The sequence below is a fragment of the Desarmillaria tabescens genome (genome assembly GCF_030435595.1).
Source record: "Desarmillaria tabescens strain CCBAS 213 chromosome Unknown EV420scaffold_3, whole genome shotgun sequence".
NCBI classification, from domain to species: Eukaryota; Fungi; Basidiomycota; class Agaricomycetes; order Agaricales; family Physalacriaceae; genus Desarmillaria; species Desarmillaria tabescens.
Window position 1 is genome coordinate 1,077,815 of NW_026848302.1, and position 12,442 is coordinate 1,090,256.

The 12,442-nt window shown below is 47.4% G+C and overlaps 5 protein-coding genes across 5 annotated transcripts; 2 read left to right on the plus strand and 3 right to left on the minus strand.

The window, feature by feature from the left end:
* Positions 1–536: 536 nt before the first annotated feature.
* On the minus strand, positions 537–1,362 carry EV420DRAFT_1758938 (uncharacterized protein; the record flags this gene model as incomplete). Its single annotated transcript, XM_060480575.1, has 4 exons — positions 537–1,076; positions 1,124–1,151; positions 1,201–1,268; positions 1,314–1,362. 4 exons carry the CDS (start codon positions 1,360–1,362, stop codon positions 796–798), a joined length of 426 nt encoding a protein of 141 aa, XP_060337662.1. The 3' UTR covers positions 537–795.
* A 1,147-nt stretch (positions 1,363–2,509) lies between these two features.
* Positions 2,510–5,095, minus strand: EV420DRAFT_1507041 (extracellular triacylglycerol lipase precursor). Its single transcript, XM_060471350.1, has 12 exons — positions 4,992–5,095; positions 4,546–4,736; positions 4,377–4,495; positions 4,223–4,320; positions 4,083–4,161; positions 3,869–4,030; positions 3,736–3,822; positions 3,348–3,678; positions 3,089–3,298; positions 2,916–3,038; positions 2,677–2,861; positions 2,510–2,626 (listed from the first exon to the last, which is right to left on the minus strand). The coding sequence occupies exons 2-12, from the start codon at positions 4,664–4,666 to the stop codon at positions 2,522–2,524; spliced, it is 1,620 nt and encodes a 539-aa protein (XP_060337663.1). The 5' UTR covers positions 4,667–4,736; positions 4,992–5,095; the 3' UTR covers positions 2,510–2,521.
* Positions 5,096–5,457: 362 nt separating this feature from the next.
* EV420DRAFT_664192 (uncharacterized protein) lies at positions 5,458–7,137 on the minus strand. The gene is made up of 5 exons (XM_060482976.1): positions 6,628–7,137; positions 6,332–6,577; positions 6,018–6,280; positions 5,723–5,965; positions 5,458–5,672 (listed from the first exon to the last, which is right to left on the minus strand). The coding sequence occupies exons 1-4, from the start codon at positions 7,126–7,128 to the stop codon at positions 5,767–5,769; spliced, it is 1,209 nt and encodes a 402-aa protein (XP_060337664.1). The 5' UTR covers positions 7,129–7,137; the 3' UTR covers positions 5,458–5,672; positions 5,723–5,766.
* A 1,456-nt stretch (positions 7,138–8,593) lies between these two features.
* Positions 8,594–10,215, plus strand: EV420DRAFT_1507057 (uncharacterized protein). The gene is made up of 5 exons (XM_060471351.1): positions 8,594–8,661; positions 8,726–8,977; positions 9,044–9,138; positions 9,189–9,734; positions 9,789–10,215. The coding sequence occupies exons 1-5, from the start codon at positions 8,615–8,617 to the stop codon at positions 10,061–10,063; spliced, it is 1,215 nt and encodes a 404-aa protein (XP_060337665.1). The 5' UTR covers positions 8,594–8,614; the 3' UTR covers positions 10,064–10,215.
* A 796-nt stretch (positions 10,216–11,011) lies between these two features.
* EV420DRAFT_1636106 (uncharacterized protein) lies at positions 11,012–12,409 on the plus strand (the record flags this gene model as incomplete). The annotated part of the gene is made up of 5 exons (XM_060476547.1): positions 11,012–11,055; positions 11,112–11,353; positions 11,404–11,514; positions 11,567–12,100; positions 12,153–12,409. 5 exons carry the CDS (start codon positions 11,012–11,014, stop codon positions 12,407–12,409), a joined length of 1,188 nt encoding a protein of 395 aa, XP_060337666.1.
* Positions 12,410–12,442: the final 33 nt, after the last annotated feature.

The window sequence follows — 12,442 nt, forward strand, 5'->3', positions numbered from 1 at the left end:
CCTCTTTATATATTGGTCCCCTACCTACTATTCCCCAGCGCGTCGTCTTTGTCCATTAATCTCCACCTGCTGTTTCCTTTCCCTCCTTCTAATGTACTATCGGGCCTGTACACTTATATCAAGAACAGGTGCTGTATTTTTTGTAGAGTACTTTTTTTGATCAGTGACATTCATTCCTCAAAAATTGTGAAATCGAATGATACCTGTTGCCTCAGTCTAATAGCTTGGGAATTTGTGACTACATCTAGATGTGAAGATGTCAGAGGGAAGGACGTGGAATTGAGGTCATGGGATGTAAATTAGATGCTATTAAATACCTAGCGAAGACTCCCTCAGACAACGAGGTCCGTAGTTTTATCTGATAGTCCTATACCATTGATTTGAATCTCGTTTGCTACAAAATTCGAATTCCTGACTTGGAAACATGGGAACGCGATGATGGCTTTAAGTCCGTCGACAGCAACCCGCCGCTCTTCAGGGCGGGGTCAGCCTGATTTACAAGCTTCTGGGTCCTTCAAAGGGACTGAAATCTAAAGGTTCTCCTTGAAATTGGATTGCGTGTTGGTAGAAGATTTGAAGCCCTCTTATGAACCGCTTGCCAGTGCGACGACTACTACTTATGTGCACCCGACAACATCGTAGTTTTGGCGCAGCTGCCAAGTGTAGGCATTGGTACGCAGCGGACGAAAGGAGACGTATGAGTGCTTATAGCATTGGCATACGGCCGGCCTTCTATGAGTATGCCCATTTACATTCTTTCATCTCTAGCCCGGGACATTGGCGTACGGAGATACATCAATCCACAAACAAGCCGCCCTCCGATTCACGCTCGGGAGAGACATGCATAGGAGTCCGTATCTTCTTTCCCGTCCGAATTGCTCCTAGTTCATCCCTCCAATCCAAAAACCTCCTTAACAGCCGATTGTTACTTCCCGAGGTTTCTTCCAGCTCTAGGATGGCGATGATATTCCCAAGGGCGTGATCTAGCTTTCCGAACGCTTCACTCATGAGAAACGGATTGCCGATGAATTGACCCGACGAGTTGGCATGGTGAAGAAGCGGGGGAGTCGGGGATGCTATACTAATGGCGTTAGTTACGTTTCGGTGAAAGCGAGTGCTGTACCTTTGCTAGGATCGGTGGGAGGGTAAACCTAGAAGCGGTTAAGGAAAAAGGAAAAGTTTTGTGTGAAAAGCATATACCTGTCCTGGGTTTTCGATCGTAGGGGACGGCGGCAAGCCAGAGTTCGAGGTGTGAGGGTACTTGTTATCTGCGAATATTCACGTAAATGCTCCGCAATTTTATTTGAATATACAATGCAGTCCGTGATGGACGATGCGGTACCGACCGTCTCCAGCAGACATGGCGTGAAAAAGATGGAATGTCGGTATGTGTGAAACAGGGATTCAAATCCTATTGGGTGCGGGGTCCTTATATAGGGATAGGTCATTTGTTATGATGACGTCGTGCGCAACGACTTTGAACCCGAAGTGAGAAAGACGGCATGGATATCCTGGCACATGCCGCTTCCGAACCGTGATCCGCATATATAGCTGCGCTCCTTTAACTTATGTCGGTGAATTGCTCTCACGCAGAAAGGCTGTCGGCCTCAATGGACTGAAACATAGTTCACTTTACGTTCTTTCTAGGTAGCCTCATTGAATGGCTATAACAGAACTTTAGCAAAGAGGAAGACACGCACGGAAACTAATCGACACACTACCCATTCCGGATTGTGATACTTGCCCGATGTCATTGCTAACCTGTGCTTCATACACGTCAATTTCAGGGGCGGCATGCCCAACGTACGTCCCATCGGACTGCTTGAGACCAGGATGGCTCTCGCCGTCACATGTGCACCGAGAGAGACGCTGTCCAAGCAAGTATGAAAGTTCAAGTATGCCTTGACAAAATCAAATATTCGTGGAAACGATAATTTATTCGACACTTAAAATCGCTACGAAGAAGGCAGCGGCTTGCAATGCCAAGGGAGTGGTGGAGTCTGGACAACAAATGAAGTGGTGGGCCGTCGCGGGGCGCGGCATGTCCGAGTCCTGTGTGAAGGAGGGGGAAGAAGCACAATAACGAAAAGAGAAAGAGGCTACAATGTTGCAACTCATGCTTTCACTTTCTAGATTTATATTTTCGTCTTCACAGCTTTCAACGTCGCAGCGGCCCTACCAGAAATTAAAAGAATGCCCCAAGATTTATCTCTCTGTGTCTTTGTAGCAGGATCCTAGATCGTCCCATATCGTCACATCATTAGGCCTAGCAGAAGAAATATTATTACGAGCACCCGGTTTTGCTCATAATAGTACAGAGAATAGTTATACATACCCAGGTCCTTATATGCCTGTCTCATCCCCCGCCCAAGCATGATTACTACTTCTTGGTAGTATCTCAGAAAATATCGTAAGCCAATTTTGATTTCTCGTGAACTAGATCGAAAGTCCATTCTCAAATAACTCCAAGACAGCTTAGGTGTCGAAACATGAAAAGAACTACTTATAATCTATTGGCCTCCTAACGATATCGGAAGGCGACTTTCTGGCTAATGATAAAGTCTATCTTCTCGTTAAAATCATCGGGTACCATGGTCAAGTTGTCGGCACTAATTTGTAGCAGCGCCTACTTGAAGTTAGAGACTTCAGTCCTGCGAAGACAGTGGAATGCATTACCTGATCGCTAGCAGTATACTGAGCCCATGTTGGGCGCTGCGAGCCGAAGCCGTCGTTGGGATCCAGACTCGTTGCGAATGACAACCAATAATCAATCATCACAGTACTCAGGGCAACTACTGACGCTGTTTCATTCATGTCTGCTACCGAGCCGAACACGAATGGAAGCTCTCCCCCATGGGGCACTTCATGCGGAATGAGCACTTGGCTTTGTAACGTTCAAGTAAAACAGGACTTACCCCCGAGGTAAGCCGGCATAGAGGAAAGCCGTTGCGTGAATCTATAAGCATACGACTTCACGCCCACATCCGCGGTCGTTTGGCTCCAGAAGCGTCTTTGGGCGTTGAATGCCAGGTCGCCAACTGGATTCAGGGTTAAAAATGTAGGCAAAAGAAGGGAGGCTCGCTCATACAGATTGCAGACATCCTCTTATTGCCAAGAGACAAGCCAAAGGTCTCATTTCCTGTATTATACGGAGACCCGTCTGCAGGATCGTCCGGATACAGAGCCATCAGTTCATTCATGACATCTGTCGGGACAGCAGGGGGGGCGTAGCCTGCATTCAGTAGTGAGCGAATCACTTCTTCGGTATAGTCCTGCGTCGGCGAGCTGAACAGGGTTCCTGTGAGTTGGATTAATACAGGTACAACACATTCGAGGGGCTTCCTTACCTTCATCTAGATTTGTACCAGCAATGAACGGTAAACGCGCGAACTGTCCCGTGGAGAGCACGCGCGAAGGTAAGTCAGGAAGGAGACCTGAAGGCCCATCAAGAGTAGGACGAAAAAGAATCTTCTCCGTTGTCTTAGAATACGCCTGTAAAAATCCTTCGTAGACTTCAGAAGAGCTCGCATTTTGCACGCAGGAAAACGTCGGAGATGTTCCGACGTAGCTATTGCACTCCGGTATGGCGGCGATGAAATTATTCCATGCATCTTCTCGATCTTCTCGAGCAGTAGCGTTGAATGAAGGGGGTGTGCTTGCAGTCCCGGACTGGAAGATCTGGGATTCGGGTTGAGGACAGCAAGCACATATGAAGCTGGGAATATTTCAACTCACCCCCGCCCATGCCAGGTCCGAAATTGACGGATGTAAGAAGAGAATAGATGTCATACTAGCCCCTACACTCTCTCCGAAAACAGTCACCTACTCACTCTTCAGTCATCTATAAACGCTAACAAGAGCATCAAACCTTGTTCTTGTCGCCACCGAATGCACCGATATTGTGTTGGACCCATTCTAGCGCTGCGAGCTGATCTTTGAGCCCAAGATTTAGGTTTTCCCTGTCCGCAGCTTGTGGAAATCCGAGAGGCCCTAAGCGATAGTTGAAATTGACGTAGATAACGGGTGTGGCCTGGATTAGACGCTCAGTATTAGTGCTACAGGATGCAGATAATAACACCTACTCTTAGGACACTTTGAGTCACAATTGCACTACCGTCATAGACAGAAGCTGAGCCTTCATAATAACTACCACCGTGGACCCTAAAGGAATTTTTTAACAAATATTAGCGGGCTGTTCACCTTTCAAACAGGGATGTCAGACCAAAATAACACTGGTAGCAAAGCGTTATGGGATGTCCCAGATGGTCGCAAAACATTGATGGTCAAACAGTCTTCCGAGATTGCGTCAATAGGCAAGCTCTATATTGAAAGGCTCAGCCTTTGAAGAGCACCACAAACAAAAGGAAAACACCCACGGCCTGGAGGCAAGCCAGACCGAAATCACTGGCATTGAAGGTTTCAACTTCGAGATCAGTTTTCAGCACGGGAGGCTGCAGACGCAACGCTCCAAGAGGTGGTTCAGCGTATGGAATGCCTTGATGCTTCCGATCAACAACAGTATTTAGACAGCGGATGATCACAAACCGCTAAAGAGCTCTAGCTGCGAGAGCGATAGATCACTCCCTACAAGCTTCGTTGTACCCAGTTGAACCTCAGGCAGAGAGAGCGCCAAGGAGGCGTAGCAGAGAAAGAAAAGGGCCAACATGAAGATAGTCTAAGTGAAGTTCATCACCGCCAGTTTAAGTACCAAATCGGATGCCTGAGGGCGATGAACCCTACCCGGGATTTGCAGCAGTGGCTGACATCGCAGCGCGGCGTCGGCTAATATAACGGTAGTGAAAGACATTCGCCATTGAATAACCCAGGGACTATTATGCCAAGTCGTCGTGTGCCGCATGCCTTGACAAAACCGAATGACGCTCAGGCTTAGAACGCCCAGCGCTGAAACGAGAGAATAATTTATTCGACGCTTAGAGATCGGTACGAAGGGGGCGGCGGCTTGCAACTCTCCGCAATGGATGGGGAGTACTTAGCGATTGACAGGGCCTGGTTCAAAGCCCTAAGCCGAGCCGAACCGAGCCTGAGCCTGAGCGGGCTTGGGCTTGGGATTTTACAGGCCTGAGCCTCCTCAAGCCGGGCCCTGACAATCGTCTGGACAATAAACGTTAGGCGCGTTGCACTCATGTATCGTTCACTTTAGCAGCCAGCTGTTTCCAAATCTTAGACAACCAGTCCTAGAGATGGTATCTTGAGGTAAGTGTAGGGATCGGTACTGAGGTGGACATACACTGGGTAACGGTAAACATCTGCCTGGAGCCAGACTGCCCCTCCATAAATTGATTTTCACCTCTTTTTCTATAGAGTAACGAACACAAATCATGTTCCCTCTCTACAGTGCCCACAATTCTACTAGGTTGAACTGTTGAAAGATTCACCGTGCCATATGATGGTGGAGCGGCCCAGCGAACGTGACTTCCACTCCAGCAGAAGGCGGTTGCCAGTGTAGTCTTGCTGAAGTAAGGGGTGACTAAGGATCAAGCATGCTTCTTTAGGATTTGAGAATATACTTGTGTCTTTTCGGGCATTGTTCATAGAAACGGGGCTGGAGGCAAACAGACAGGCCAAGAATCCGAAATTACAGGATGCGTATTTCAGAATGAGATTATGGCAACTCAATCGCGATTGTTTTCGATACCATCATTGTACGTGGACTAGAAGAGCTTGTAAGCGCGTTAAGCTAATCAAGAATCAGAATAATCACCTATAAACATATCTTCCAGCCAGGCGGATGTCATATTAGCGCCATTAATACTCTGTCGGAGAAGAAGGTCTGCCTTCTGGTGGGACAACAGAGGGAAGCAAGTGTTCGGCACCGAGGAAATTGATGGGAGCGCCCCACAACCCTGGCACGTTTTTCGACGACCACGACAGGTCATATATGCATCTCATTGCGCTGAAAATGCTATTATATGTGAGAAAGACAAGACCCATATCTGAATCATCACTGATAATATTGAATTGAGATCATCATCATCCGTGGCTGAATTAAGACGCACCTGAATTTCTCAGAAATATGCCCCAGAGCTCCGTATTGGATAAACATCGATCGATAATCTTGAATAGAACGCCGTCTCTCTTTACTAATGCGCACGCAAACCACCCGAGACGCGCCCAAGCTAACGGCAGTGACCGCCCCGCGAGGCACGATATGAATGTCCTCTTTCAGTGATACTTTCACCCCCGCTGCTTCAGCTGAGGGTTGAATGGAAGCAAAGAACTGCTGCGCAGAGGCTTCAGTGATGAAGCGTAGCCTCATAGACTATATCGGTAGGTGAGCAAAAATCGTACTGAGGAAGAAATCGCGTTAAACCTTGTCTCTCTTGTAAAGCCCTCTGAACAACACCAGGTGATTTTCGATGTTTTGAGTGCTGTTCATACAAAATCCAAGCTGCTCTGGAGTATCGAGGTCAGACATCATCACGATCCGATTGAGATTTAGTCTGTTGTCTTCTGCGCTTGGATACCAATCCGGGAAAATGTAGTTGAGATCTTCCTCTAGAACAGACACGATCCGGGAGCCCGGGAAGCCAGGGTATTCAAGAAGTGCGCGACGTGCCTATGTACTGATGAGAAACTGAGAATAGGAAACGTTTGTATGCAGCTCACCTTTGCTGCCTGCCAAATGTCCCAAAAACGAACATCCACCTGTTGCTGCTCTGGATCGACACTGAAATACTCCACGGTCGGATGAGAATAGACGATCTCCCTCATTTTATCTTCGTCAAAGTCCGGCTGTAGGCTGATGATTCTGAACGCGCGTGATAGATGGTTGAATCCTAACTCAGCGACTTGGTAAGCAGATAGTCGCGGTGACGTCTCCTCCTCCAACGTTAACGACAGGTCGCTCAACGAATTGTTGGAGATACATTTGTTAGCCGTTTCTTCACTGAGAAATCGAACTGAAAGATGGTATTTGGACGGTGTAATCAGCTCGACTGGATTTGCCCGAATGGAATCAACGATATTGGCGGCATCGTATCCATCTGGCAGGTTATTAACGCAGACAGTGCGTCGAGAATACGGTGCAGGTCTTGTGTAGGTGGAGTAAAATGAACGCGAAATTCTCTGGACGACGGAAAAGCGACGGAGGGCAGAGCCAAGAAGCATAACTCAAACAGGAGCATTAATTCTCACGCCATCGACGCGCCGGCTGCGTGTTACGGCCCGAGAAGGTCCAGGTGCTGGCTTTCGACTTCCAATGTCAACTATCATTCATCTTTTTTTACCAGTTTCCTTGAGGATCCACCGTATCGAAATTATCTCGGCTTTCTCCTGAAAAATCATTTGTAAAAACGTAATGACCAGATGGCGGAAATTCGAAGTTCTCTAGTGTTTCCTCTTACAAATCATGCATTCTCTTTATCCTAACTGAAACGGTAGTTTTCTAGCCAGCTCCGGGCCTTTCAATCTCTTTTTGTTCCTTGTGAGCATAGAAACTGGTCACATGGCGTGCATCCCATCATTGTCATTATGAGTGTCATATCGATGTACTTATCTTTTCCCAGTCTCCAAGGTGTTTAGCCTCGCGAAAGACGCGACAGAAAGACGTCAGAGGTTACTTATGTTCAGCAGTTTCAATTCATACAATAACGATCATCGTGTCCCTACGCCTACGTATATTCTACATCCCTTAACAAGTCATCAACATATTTGCCAGCACCTGAGATGCACGATACGTGCACATGCTCGATGGAAGACGATAGACGCCGGGTTAGGAACAGGAAGATTCCTCTTATCACTGATTGTGAATACAACAGGATTTTATGAATGCTCATTATCAAGCTTGCGTGAAAGGCCTCAACTCTGTATGTATTGGGTTGATCCTGAAAACGAGATTTTAGGAACCCGGAATAGCTCCACAAGGATGATTATGCCTCTACTGTTGCCAATGACATGCGGAGGGCATTGGGGGAAGCATGAATTGGAAGAGCAAGAGTCATCCTGTTATCCAGATATTCAAGTGCTCGATGCCGGACTCCTCAAAGAGCGTCAATTCGAGGAGAAAAATTAGACTTACAGCTGTCTTTCCAAAGCACATAGGATCGCATGCACCCTGGCTGAGCATTCAAGCTATAAAACTATCTTCGGTTATACAAAGGAGCAGAGAAAGCAATTAGATACCTCCACAGTAGGCCAGCGTGAAAGAGATGGAATTGCCTTGGCAGTAGCTAGGGCTGCACGTTCTTGGACGGTAAAATTGTGGGCAGGCGTTGTGGGCAGTTCGACATGACCACGGGGGGAAAATGAGAAGGTTCGAAATTGGACGTGTCGAATTGGTTTCAGAGGCGAGAGTACCATTTCGATTACTTCGAATCAGTGACAAGTGACATTACCTAGGCTAGGATAATAGACCCGATTTTCGTGCTAGTGATCAACATATGTATTATGTAGTAGCATGCACGTCTACAAATACGTCTTAAGTTGCATTGACTACTGCCACATATCATAGTACTATCCGGTCAACTCAAATACATCAAATGGTATTCTCTTTCCCCAAAAATTTCAATCGCAGCGAGTTACACTCAGGCAGTGGTCAGCACATGATCGCTTATTTCCATTTTCAGACTTTCCGGGCTACCTTCTAACCTCCATCATGTTCAAGGCGCGCGAAGCCCAGCGACGATTCGTTAACACCGTGCGGTAAGAAATTACTTTAATTCAATTTTTTAAACACTACTGAGCTGATACTTGTCGTTCTTGCCAGTGTACCCTCTTGTACCCGAAAGGAGCGTGCATTAGTGCGGGAACGTCACCGAACGAGTGGAGGAACCAGCCCAAAGACGCTCGCTGATGAGTTCGGGATATCTACTACAGCGATCAGCAATTATATTCGAAATGCTTCCAATGACAACGTTGCTTGGGACCAGGAGTATCTCGACGGCAGCAGACCGGATTTCTTCGGTCTTGATTATGGTGTCAAGGGTAAGAGTGGCACTATTCCACAATTTTTTTCATGCTGAAAACATCATCAGAATACATATCTTTGAAGGCAGAAAATCTTCAAGAAGATGCAGGTGCGTACTTTGGATAAATCCGTCACAAAAGATCTCTTTGATCAAACATACGTGGTAGCAGGTCTTTCGGCTTCATCCGCAACCGTAAAGATTCCATCAACAAGTGAGTATTTGAATTCATTCCTTCCATCACATTCTCAACATTTCGAACAGCCGATGTGCCTGAAAAGAGTACCACGACGAAACGGGTGCCCTCCCAGGTCGGAGCGGAACCAGACGCATCGAGCGACGCTTCTTCGTCGGGTTCCACTCCTGAATCACAGGATTCTACCTCGTCTACTCCCTCTTCCAACGATCCGGATCCGTCCGCCTCCTCTGATTCCAACATTCCACCCGCTATTTCTCGAAAACGGCCACGATCACATTCTGCTGTCTCTTTGCACATACCTCCAGCCATTTCCAGGAAAAAGCCGCACCTAGACGCTTGGGAACCAAAGACTGATGTCCAGAATACTGTCGACTCCGGGCAAATCACCCTTTCAGCAGTGGAAACTTCAACTCCGACAGTGGTACCCTCAACTTCAACTTCTAAACCTATATCGGCTCCAGTTGGACCTGTAACGCGTCGGATCGCTGGGCGGAGAGGCCCGCTCGTAATCAAGAGTCGAGCTGTGCCTCATCTTCCCACACACAAGTTGAAACCAGCACAGCCCAACGCCGCTTCTAACGGCGTAGGAAGCCTGCCAATCAAAGGAAAAGGTATTAAGATATTTTTTTAGTGCATTTTCGTGAGTATTAACCTGCATCTTGCAGAAGTTCCAACGAAATCTATCCTTACCAACAAAGATTCGGGCCATCCAACTGTCGACGGATTCCTCCGTTCACTCAATAAACTACATGTCAAGGCGCAATTCGATAAGTGTGGTATACGTACCCACCAGGATCTCCTTGAAGTGTCCAAACAGATCAGCGAAACCCCCCAAAACCGCGAAGATTTACGGAAGACGTTCATAGAGCAGGGAATGTCCATTGCAGATTGGTTCACTATCGTTGCAGGGGTACAGAAGTATGCGGACAACTCCAACTAATTATCGGACGTGTTTTGGAGAACCTTGGACACCTATTAGAAATCGCGTTGATCGTTCTCGTATTCTGTCTGTCATCATGACATCGGTACTACCAAATGTTAATTATCCCAGTTGTGCAAACAGCACTTCCAGACTCTCTTTCCCATTGTTGCGGCCGCATGTTATCAAGTATTTGTGGTCTTCTGACCACAACGAGCGATCCTCGTGAGGGTAGCTCATATGCGCCTTTGTGGCTCATATTTCATCGTCAATACAGAAGATTGCGTGAGATCCTAGTAAAGCGGTGAATTACACCGTCACCCGGTTGCCGCGGATGCATTCGTAGGTCCGAGTCGAGAGAAACGCGGCAGCAAAAGTTCCTACTGATAATTCACAGCCGTTGGTCGAATGGTCAACACCTACACGTAAGTTCCGCTTGCACTCTACACAGAGGAGGGTAGGAAGTAATCCGGCCGTCTATTTCGTCCCTTCGCATACCCCAACGTCCGCTGAGATAGGTCTCACTGAAGTTATTGATGTCCGGAAGCCGGCTATTCCTGAAACATTTCCACCGTATTCCACCACCACCTGGAAATTCACTAAGGGATCAGTTGAGGATCTATTCCATAAAATATCCAGATAAGCACTAGAATTAGCTGTTCATAATCAAGACTTGAAAATGATCAGAAGCATGCACTGAAGTGGCCCTGTGCTCATCCTCAAGCTTAATTCAAGCCCCCATGTGCAGAGTTGCTGTTGTGTTGCTTCTATCAATACACATCTTGGTATTTTATAGCATTTCAAGTAAAGCGGCTCGGTTTCCCTCAAAATCCGCGAATAGCAGTGCGCCACATTTTTCTCCTTGATTTCCAAGTCATTTTTCCCCACAAATGCCGGCGGCTCTTCCTTCTCCTTAAGTGATGGTCACAATGTGACAACAGCATCTCTGACCAGAACCACCATTCAGTGATGTTCAAAGGAAGAGATCCTTGGCGGTATGCAGACGGCGTGCGGTAAGTTTCCACGTGTATCTCATCCGCCTACTACTTAAATCAATTGGCGCTAACAGTGTCCCCTCCTTCTCGCGAAGGGAGCGTGCTCTGGTGCGACAACGCGACCGGCAATTGAGACTCGAGACCCCTGCAATGAGCCGCAATGAATACCTAACGAAAATCGCATCTGAGTTTGGGAACTCTGCGCCAGCCATTGATAAATATCTTCGCAACACCAACAAGGACAATTTGACCTGGGACGACGAATACATAGGTGGACAACGTAAGGATTTCTTTGGGTACGACTTTGGTGTCAAAGGTTGGTGCTTGTCTCTGTAACGTCGGATAACGCTCTTATGAATCGCCTAGATTATTGCCCAACTCAATCTGCTAGTGAGCAGACCGCATCGACATCTCTACATGAGCTAATACCAGCAACACTAGCCGATGGCCATAGTAAAGCTCGTGTCGGTGATGCCAGTGGGTGCTACGTCATCTTTCCTTTGATCCCGTTTGCTGAGACGAAACACAGCAGCTGCAACTGAATGCGATTCTTCTGCTGCCCCTGGCCAAAAACGGAAGAGGACAACGGAGCTCAATGACTCTGCCGCTGATCCTCAGCCTTCCGGTGTTTCTGATACCCTCCCTATAGCCGTAGCTACTGCCCTCACCACAATCACGAGCTCATCATTCTCGGAGATATCTTCTGATGATCGGCAGCTCGCAGTCTTGCCGTCCTTCAAACGAAAACGCTTGGTTGAGGAGCCTAATATACTGGGCTACGATGCTAATTCGTCGGATCGAACTTCTCAGCCAATAGCCCAGGATCCTGTTCTACAGGACAGTCCTGATCCACTAGGCACAAATCTTGAAACTTCAGCAGCCATTGAAAGCTCAAAGTCTCGCCTCAGCTACATGTCTACCTCAACTCGGCCTGGGCCTGTCAATATTCCTATGCCTAAATCGCGCCCAGCAAAGTCTGCGACACGGACGGGTGATCCCCAATTCCCTACTCTTAAACCCAGGTTGATACGGCATAGTATACAGTCAAGTAATAATGCTCCAGGTGAGTGCATCCATTGTTCATCTACGCATAGTACTGACGGTGCTATTCCTAGATGACCAAACACTCAAACAATCAGCGCACCCCACTGTCGAGACCTTCCTTAGCTCGCTCAACAAAATTCATCTCAAATCAATGTTTGACAGGATCGGTATATTGACGCATACCGATCTTCTCAATGTCTCTCTTCAAATTCGAATGCCTCAGAATCGGGATGATTTAAGGAAGTCGCTGCTCGAACAGGGTATGACCTTGTGCGATTGGTTTATTATTGTCGCTGGAGTGCAGGAGTATTCAAATCTCAGCTCATAGCCCGAGTATGTAGTCCACCCTAGACTGGTGAAA

Excerpts from the sequence above, each read along its gene's own strand:
- EV420DRAFT_1507041 (XM_060471350.1), bottom strand. The coding sequence starts at position 4,666 with ATGTTGGCCCTTTTCTTTCTCTGCTACGCCTCCTTGGCGCTCTCTCTG. Across the intron at positions 4,496-4,545 it reads GCAGCTAGAGCTCTTTAGCG|GCATTCCATACGCTGAACCA; the intron begins GTTTGTGATCAT and ends GGAAGCATCAAG. Across the intron at positions 2,627-2,676 it reads AGTATACTGCTAGCGATCAG|GCGCTGCTACAAATTAGTGC; the intron begins GTAATGCATTCC and ends AACTTCAAGTAG.
- EV420DRAFT_664192 (XM_060482976.1), bottom strand. The coding sequence starts at position 7,128 with ATGCTTCTTGGCTCTGCCCTCCGTCGCTTTTCCGTCGTCCAGAGAATT. Across the intron at positions 6,281-6,331 it reads GGCTTTACAAGAGAGACAAG|TCTATGAGGCTACGCTTCAT; the intron begins GTTTAACGCGAT and ends CTACCGATATAG. Across the intron at positions 5,966-6,017 it reads CATATTTCTGAGAAATTCAG|TGATGATTCAGATATGGGTC; the intron begins GTGCGTCTTAAT and ends CAATATTATCAG.
- EV420DRAFT_1507057 (XM_060471351.1), top strand. The coding sequence starts at position 8,615 with ATGTTCAAGGCGCGCGAAGCCCAGCGACGATTCGTTAACACCGTGCG. Across the intron at positions 8,662-8,725 it reads CGATTCGTTAACACCGTGCG|TGTACCCTCTTGTACCCGAA; the intron begins GTAAGAAATTAC and ends CGTTCTTGCCAG. Across the intron at positions 9,735-9,788 it reads CCTGCCAATCAAAGGAAAAG|AAGTTCCAACGAAATCTATC; the intron begins GTATTAAGATAT and ends TGCATCTTGCAG.